Source organism: Mastigoproctus giganteus, chromosome 6 (genome assembly GCF_048544385.1).
Source record: "Mastigoproctus giganteus isolate SK-2022 chromosome 6, ASM4854438v1, whole genome shotgun sequence".
NCBI lineage: Eukaryota > Metazoa > Arthropoda > Arachnida > Uropygi > Thelyphonidae > Mastigoproctus > Mastigoproctus giganteus.
In genome coordinates this window covers 17,108,165-17,117,535 of record NC_143580.1, presented here as the reverse complement: position 1 = coordinate 17,117,535, position 9,371 = coordinate 17,108,165, and the positions used below count along the sequence as shown (strand labels likewise).

Genomic DNA, 9,371 nt, shown 5'->3' with positions numbered 1-9,371 from the left:
TTTAATAGAATTAAAATTCAATTCACAAACGTGATCACAATGACTGGCACTTTACTCCATATTGTATAGAGAATGATACTTTACTATGGTGAGTCCATCGTAGCGTGATTTTATTGTACAGAAAATCAATCGTAAAACGGGGGTCCATAGTATTTTTAACTATTTATGTAAAACTTCGCATAACTGGGGCAGCCGCTTAATCAGGCTAAAATGCACTAGTCCCGACGTGTCCCAAATAACCAGAATCGACTGTAGTTGCTTTAAGTTTTGCCCAAAACGTAATCATATAGCCACGTCAGTACCAGGATCATATTTATTTTAGTATTATAGTATTAGCACGGCTCAGCAGGAGAAAAGCACATATCTGAATCTTCCAGTGTGGAAGGCATTCATGGCATCAGTATAGTGTATTCTATGTTCTGATAATCTGTTAACTAGAATGATCAACTAAATTTCATGCACATTTACATAATTTTTTAAAAAATCTCTAATTTAATAGAAAGTCATTGTTTTACTACATGTGTGTTTTTGTGAAACAGATGGAGAAAATCTGTTAGGATGGTGAGAAGGAAAATGGATCCCCATTCAGCTGTTTCACAAAATAAATCCAAATAATTGATAGCTATACAAGCTTTAATTCATCAGCACACTTCCCTTGATCATCAACCCCAGGGGCTCATCTTTTTTTTTTTTTTTTCTTTTTATGTAAACCCCAAACACGAGAGGTATTAGAACCTACAGTACTTAGTACCGTGCTTAGGTTGGAGATTGAGAAGACGAAAGAAGATATTTGTTGACATTGGACTTGAACTTCTGTAGATTGTAATTTTCAGGAAATACATATGAAGGAAGGTTGTTTCAGAAAACGGCAGTTGAATTAATAAACGAGGAAGATGAAAAGTTGGTTCTGTGAGTTTGAAGTTGGACAGTAAATGGATGTTGGCTGGTGGCGGCACGTGTGCAGACTGTTTTGAAAGAGAGAGCGGGAATTATAGAAGCCAATTCAGAAGAACAGTGCCCATGGAAGTATCTGTAGAAGAGGCATACAGCAGAAACAGTATGTCTATGAGACAGCGAGCGGAGAGACTATGTTAGAGATGAATCATTAATTAACCTAACTGCCCTCTTCTGAATGGAATCAGAAAGCCTGAGAGAGGTTTTGGGGGCACCACCCCAGATGTGGGAACAATATTCCATGGCAGGGCGGATTTGTGATTTATATAGAGTGAGCAGCTGTTTGGAAGAAAAGTAACGGCAAGAGCGAAAGAGAAAACCAAGTTTTTTAGATGCGGAGGAAGCAATATTTGTAATGTGCTTGTGCCAAAGAGAGATTAGAAGTAAGGGTAATCCCCAAAAGAGATATATCATTTTGCTAGAAAATGGAGTGACACTAAAGATAAGCATAGGAGCAGAAGAATCCTTTTTACGAGATATAAGACAAGACTGAGTTTTAGAAGGGTTGAAATCAACTAAGTTGTCTTTGCCCCACTGGAGAATTAACTGAAGATCGGCATTTAAGGAATTGGGAACAGATTTTCTAGAAGTTGAAGCTGATTGAACAGGGCAAGGTTTCTCAAAATGGAAAGTGGAATGCATGTGCTATCATCGGCAAAACTATGGATAGGATTTCCAGTCAATGGAAGAAGGTCATTAATATACAAGAGGAAAAGAGTGGGGGAAAGAAATGAACATTGGAGGACACCAGCATTAGTGGAGAAGTTAGAAGACAGAGAGCCATCTACCATCACCCTCAGTGAGCGATCAGAGAGAAAACTGGATAACCAATTACTAAAAACAGTTGGCAAACCATAAGATGGAAGCTTTTTTAGAAGACCTTTATGCCAAACATGATCGAAAGCCTTTGAAATGTCCAGAGAAACTGCTTGTGTTTCACCGAACTTTTCCATTAGATTCATCCGTAAATGGGTAAAATAAGCGAGAATATTACCAGTGGATCGACACTGACGGAATCCATACTGGTGATCGTTGATCAGACGGAAGGTTTCTAGGTAGTTTAAGAGTTGGCAGTTAATTGATTTCTCCATTACTTTAGAAAGAGTAGAAGTAACTTCAATGAGAGAATAATTGGATGGGAGGGATTTGTCACCCTTTTTAGGAACTGGCTGGATATGAGCAAATTTCCAAGCAGAAGGAAAAACACCTTTGGAATAAGAAAGTGAAAAAGAAAGTGAATGGAATGTGCTGGGAATGGTGGGAGGCATTTTACCAAGATCATTAATATATGAGGAGGTGAGTATGGGCTTGGCACACCCAGGGTCCTGAGCTATATCATTCTTCTCTCTCTCTCTCTCTCTCTCTCTCTCTCTCTCTCTCTCTCTCTCTCTCTCTCTCTCTCTCTCTCTCGGGGTAATTCAGAAATTTTTTTTTTGCTGGTGCAGCATAAGTCTCGGGCTTCTTTGCACCATACAGCTAATAATAATAATAATGTCATTAAGGACTTTTAGAAACAATAAAGGCCTCTAGCATCAGTCCCTAAAGGACCCCATATGCTACACTGGTCATGGATATAAATTTTTTACTCAAATTTAAATTTTCACATGCTAGAAATACACAGAAGTCTGTGTGTGTGTGTGTGTGTGTGTGTGTGTGTGTGTGTGTGTGTGTGTGTGTGTGTGTGTGTGTGTGTGTGTGTGTGTGTAAAATGTTCTATTAAATTAAAAATGGAGGTTCTATTAAATTAAAAATTAAGGAGGTGAGTATGGGCTTGGCACACCCAGGGTCCTGAGCTATATCACATTCTTCTCTTTCTTGGTGATTCTCTCTCTCTCTCGGGGTAATTCAGAAATTTTTTTTTTTTGCTGGTGCAGCATAAGTCTCGGGCTTCTTTGCACCATACAGCTAATAATAATAATAATGTCATTAAGGACTTTTAGAAACAATAAAGGCCTCTAGCATCAGTCCCTAAAGGACCCCATATGCTACACTGGTCATGGATATAAATTTTTTACTCAAATTTAAATTTTCACATGCTAGAAATACACAGAAGTCTGTGTGTGTGTGTGTGTGTGTACAATGTTCTATTAAATTAAAAATGGAGGTTCTATTAAATTAAAAATTAAGGAGGTGAGTATGGGCTTGGCACACCCAGGGTCCTGAGCTATATCATTCTTCTCTTTCTTGGTGATTCTCTCTCTCTCTCTCTCTCTCTCTCTCTCTCTCTCGGGGTAATTCAGAAATTTTTTTTTTTGCTGGTGCAGCATAAGTCTCTGGCTTCTTTGCACCATACAGCTAATAATAATAATAATGTCATTAAGGACTTTTAGAAACAATAAAGGCCTCTAGCATCAGTCCCTAAAGGACCCCATATGCTACACTGGTCATGGATATAAATTTTTTACTCAAATTTAAATTTTCACATGCTAGAAATACACAGAAGTCTGTGTGTGTGTGTGTGTGTAAAATGTTCTATTAAATTAAAAATTAAGGAGGTGAGTATGGGCTTGGCACACCCAGGGTCCTGAGCTATATCACTTTCTTCTCTTTCTTGGTGATTCTCTCTCTCTCTCGGGGTAATTCAGAAATTTTTTTTTTTTGCTGGTGCAGCATAAGTCTCGGGCTTCTTTGCACCATACAGCTAATAATAATAATAATGTCATTAAGGACTTTTAGAAACAATAAAGGCCTCTAGCATCAGTCCCTAAAGGACCCCATATGCTACACTGGTCATGGATATAAATTTTTTACTCAAATTTAAATTTTCACATGCTAGAAATACACAGAAGTCTGTGTGTGTGTGTGTGTGTGTGTGTGTGTGTGTGTGTGTGTGTGTGTGTGTGTGTGTGTGTGTGTGTGTGTGTGTGTAAAATGTTCTATTAAATTAAAAATGATAAATGTAAGAATGAAAAAAGATGTATCCAATTAGTCAGTTTTCATACAGAATTTTAAACTAATGTGAATGTAAAAGAGTAACTAAAAATAAAATTGAGCTGGCTCTTATAAGTCCACATATAAAATTTTTAATGATTTTACTTGGGTTTTTAATAGAGAAAAAATCACCACAGCCTATGTACAGTGCCAGTTTCTAGTTACAGTGTACACCAACTCCTAATTTCTCCGTGACTGTCCAAAGTGTACAATGAAAGACAGTTCAACCAGTTACAAGTATATTTTTCAAGTGCAGCAGACTTACCAACTTGAGCTCTTTTGCTGGAAGCATCAATCCACAGCAAAATCAATTTAGTAAATAAGAACAGCAAACTGCCATCTAACGAACACCAGTTATGTGGGATTTTGTTTTTAGCAAAGTACACAGCTACACACAAATTACTTTACATTACTGTTTCAAATATCTGAAATCACAAAATTTCTACTTTTAAATATTTCAAAATATGCATTTTAATAATATTACTAAATACTGGACTGCTCAACATTCAAGAGCAACACTATAAACTTGTCACATGAAAAATGTTATGTAAGAAAGTGTCCAATTTTTTTAATTTCTTTATTCCTTTAGTTGACTGTCTTTTTTTTTGCCCCCCCCCCAGTCTTTTTTTTTTTTTTTTTTTAATAAAGTGTAAAGAATAATTCATGTATGTATACAATATATAACAAAATGGATAGTTGTAGGTAGCAAACATACCATAATTAAAAAAGCTGAAAATTTTCAGGAGAGTAGTGTTAAATAACGAACTGTCTTGCTTATTCCATTATACGAAATGCTGCAAAATACTAACAATAATTAAGAAAAGTTGCAATTATTGCTACTCAACCAATTTCTATTCTTAGCTCAAGTGCAAAAATACATTTTCTGTTATTTCTGTATTTTCCTACATTTTCAGTTATTTCTGCAACTATCCATGAACACATACACAAAATGACTATTCATGAGCTTTAACAGAACACTCAATTATTAAATACTTTCACCTAAAAAACAAAGATGGCAGTCTGCTGCTCATTTGGCTATAGAACATAAGGAAAATAAAAAGAGGAAAGCGAGTAATTTTGATAGACACACAAATACACACGTGTGTATTCTGTATGTATATGAACAATAGATAACACCCCATCTCACAAACAAGCACCTGGGGGAAGCAGACTACATTTACAGAATTTTTTTGCTATCCTAATAGGGATTGGTTCAAGCATTCATATATTAACAGACTCGCCAATTTATCTACAGCATATGAGAAGAAACTAACCAGTTTTGAATAAGAATGAAGCTATGTGACAATGTTATAGCAATTTTATCAGTACATCTATAGTTTTGCAACTTGAAACAACAACACAATAAACGGATGTCTTGTTCCATTCCGTTCTCAGGAGTTCTTAAATGATATTTACACACTTCCCACCCCAAGATCACAAGTGACACAATATACAAGACAGGTTTCTAAGTCCACCAACTAAATAGCACAACTACAAATAGGATGACTGCAACTTGCTTCTTCCAGCAAATCATGTGGCATTCTTCATAAAAACAGTCTATGTCATTTCACTTACAGCTGCCTGTTGTGTGCTCTTGATAAGTATATTTGCACTATACCAGTTTAAAGTTTCAACTCATTAGCAATTTTAGAAGCAATGTTTTTGAAGCCAATTGAAGTGCCAGAAATGCGCTTGAAACGAACACCATTCAAAGAGAGCCGGGGTAATTTACACACTTCTATTTCCCACTGTACCAGAGAGTCTGTATTTGGATCTCCATATACACACAGTAACAAAAATTTTTCTCTCTGCTCATAATCGCAGTTATTTCTATCTAGCACCTTTCTTATTTCTGACATTATTTCATTTGGATCACGTGCAGAAGTAGTCTTCATGCTCCAGGTAAACCTTAGAGAACGTGGCTTTACTTGATCATCATTCATTGTCCTTGGAAAGGAAATAAAAAAAACAAAAAACAAAAAACAATTATAATGTATGTATGTGCGTGTGTATATATATATATATATATATATATATATATATTGTTTTTTTTTATATATAGATAAGTATCAGTATATACTTACTTTGGAGAAAGTCAGTTTGGCATCTCATAAATATAGTTCTCATAAATATAGTTGTTATGAATATTCAAAACTAAATGAATATACAGTGAGTGATTACTGAATTATGACCACCTACCTGATACCATGTTGGGCCATCATTCACATGGATAACAGCCGCTATTCATCTAGGCAGTGACTCCACTAGAAATCTAAAGATATTCATAGGGATCTGCGGCTAAGTTGCCTGCAAGGCTTTCCACAGTGTCAGAATAGACGACAGTTATGTGTCCATACACCTCACTTCCCATTCCAAGACATCTCACAGGTGTTCACTTGGATTGAGGTTAAGAAAATTTTGAAGATCAATCAAGATGGGTGATATCTTCACTGTGTTCCTTGAAGCACTTGCACACCATGTGAGCCCAATGACACAGCATATTGTCTTGGAAGATCCTGTTTCTGTATTTTGGGGGGGAAATCAACCTGGCAAGGCACACACGGTCTCCTAAAAGGAGCTGTCGGTAGAGCTGACCAGTGAAACATTGGTCCTTATGCACTAGGGGTCCTAATTCTCACCGGCAAAACATGTCCCATATTAAGGAACCACCATCACCTGCCTGGACAGTGGGCACCATGCACAATGGGTCCATAGACTTCTGCTGCTTGCACCAGACATGAAGGCATCCATCGCAGTGTTCCACCTGGTATTTAAAATCATCCAACCGGCACACTTGTTTCCGGCCCTCCAGTATACAAACAGCATGTTGTTGACACCACAGCATTCGCCATAAATGATAATCAGTGATAAGAAGAGGGTGTCTCTTGGGTTGTCTGTTGTGGAAACCCATATTTCCAAGTGTGTACTGAATCATCATTTGGAATATTGTTCTTGCATTCCCCATGTTGTAGTGTGATATCAACTGTCGCACAGTGACCTGTGTTGAGCCTGTACAATGTTCTGCGGCATAGTCTATTACAGATGGGGTGGTCATAATTCAGTGTTCACTAAGTGTATATAGTGACTATTTTACATAATGAACTATTTCAGCTGCTTATTTTTACACATATTTAAAAATTTTAAATGCACAGATTAAATGCACAGTTAATATTATGTTATAAATATTAAGAAATTGGCTGGTCAAAAATACCATGCCATTTTAGCCTTCTGCTGTATTTTGCAGAATAGCAACAGAAAGTTTTCTGTTAATGAATATTAAAAAAGTAGAAATTACAATCTCCATAATTTTTGTGTATATCACTTCTAAAATTATTGAGTTTGGTATAAACACACCACATTAAATAAGAGGGAATGGAAATTATGGTTAAAGAGTTTCAAAAACTGCAGGTTTGTTTCTTGATTAATGGAAATATTAGGCAACATACCAAATGTTTTAAACTGCATGCAGCCAGCTTTCAATGAAGCCCACTTTAATTTAAATCAGTGGCTGGAGCAGGCTTGTCATATGTGATGGGAGAATGCTTAATGAGAGGGGGGGGGGAATATAAAAAAAATTATTGTTTGTGGACAGTCAGTTTTTACAGCTTAATTACATTAGATTTACCTCTGACATATTCCAAGGTAAAAAAGTCAAACTCAAGAAGTCACAGAATTATGTTAATTATATATATAAAATATCCTTTATTGCCAAAAAAATATAAAAACAAATAATACACATACAGGAACCCGACTTACATAAGGGTTGCGTTCCATGGAATGCTATGTAAGTCGGAATTTCCCCCATGCTTGTGCAGCACTCGCAACTGTGCTCACTGAATTGAGTGAATCAAAAAAAGAAATGCTCGACAAACATGTGAATAGAATTATTTATTGTATTTATTCACTTTTTTATCTCATGCGCAGGAAAAATTGCAAGCGTGCAATTTAAAAAAAATTAAAAATTATAAAATTACAAAAAAAGGAGCCATGCATAACGTCAGTAAGTTTTGCCTCTCTAGCATCATTGCCAGAATCGACATTCTCAGCTGATAAGTATGCCGCTGCAGAGGTTGAGGGCTGTGAAGATTTAGAAGAGGTCGGCCACTCAACCTTACGAAAGAACATATTAATGGATGGCTCAACAGTGGCTTGTTTCTTTTCATCGTAGATTTCTTTGTAGCAAGCAAGCATATCATTCACTCCTCTGTTAACTTTTAAGAATCGTCCGCTGTCAAGATCAATCTTCTCAAAGCTCTCCATTGCCATCTTTCTGGTGATGAAGCATCTTGGCTCCTCAACTGGTTCATCTTGAGCTTCATCAGCATTTTCTTCTTTTGCTATAGCTGCCTGCAAGTCAATAACTTCTTTGTTAGATAATTCCTTCCCTTCTTCCTCTAAATCCTTCACATTTTTGGCATCAACCTCCAACTGAAGTAGCTCTGCAACCATTACAATCTTATCTGTAACCTCTTAATATAATTTGTCTCTTTCAAATTATTTGAAGCCTTTTACATGCCGTAGGCATATTTTCTTCCATGCAGCATTTAAACAAATTTTAGTAATTTCCAAGTCTCTTAACGTAAAATTTTTCTCATTGTCTACTTCAGACAATGCCTGAGCAAATGTGTGTAAATAGTGTGCATTTAAATTCGAAATAATACCCTGATCCATAGGTTGGATGAGTGAGTCGTGTTTGGCAGTAGAAATATGACTCTCACATTCGAATTGAAATCATCTGGATGCATGGATGTCTAGGAGCATTATGTAATAGAAGCAAAATCTCGAAAGGAATGTTGTTGTCTTCACAATATTTTTCAATCTCGGGAATGAAGCAGCATTTAAGCCAATCCTCAAAGAGAGAGAGAGAGAGATTGTTATCCATGCTCTCTGGTTCAATTAGAAATGCATGGGTAGGGTGGCTTTATTGATGCACTTAAATGCGCAAGGATTTCCAGAATGGTACACAAGCAGTGGTTTTAATCTGTAATCTCTTGCTGCATTAGCCCCAAGCAAGAATGTGGCCCTATCTTTTGACACCTTGAAACCTGGCATTGTATTTTCCTCTTTGGCAATGTATGTTCAATCTGGCATTTTTTTCCAATACAGAGCAGTCTCGTCAATGTTAAATTTGCTGCATTGAATAGCTGCCTTCATCAATAATGTTTTCCAAAACGTCACAAAATTTCTCTGCAGCTGAAAATCAGCACTGGCGACCTCACCGCAACCGTTACTTAACCTTAACAACTTTATAAATACTTGTTGCTTTTGCTTGAATGGCCATTGGATTCAGGGGTTCTGAATCTGATTTTTCCATCCATATTATTAAAAGCCGTTCCATCTTCGATATAGCACCTGAACGCTGCTTTGTGATCACTGTTCATCTTAAGTGCGTTGATCCTTTGATATGTTCTTTTAAATGCACACTGTTCCTTAAAATAGTATTCACTGTTGAAGCAGTGAGACCTTGCAAAAGATGACAAACTTTG

General features: G+C 36.6%; 1 protein-coding gene across 10 annotated transcripts in view; it reads right to left on the bottom strand.

The window, feature by feature from the left end:
• Window positions 1-4,524: 4,524 nt before the first annotated feature.
• Window positions 4,525-9,371, bottom strand: part of LOC150084011 (serine/threonine-protein kinase MARK1) — a 343,303-nt gene continuing 338,456 nt past the window's right edge. For all 10 annotated transcript variants that reach the window (XM_090375845.1, XM_090375847.1, XM_090375850.1 and 7 more), the window contains one exon: window positions 4,525-5,832. In XM_090375845.1, the coding sequence (XP_090231971.1) occupies window positions 5,508-5,832 (325 nt within the window). In that variant the 3' untranslated portion in view covers window positions 4,525-5,507. The remainder of the gene's footprint in view (window positions 5,833-9,371) is intronic.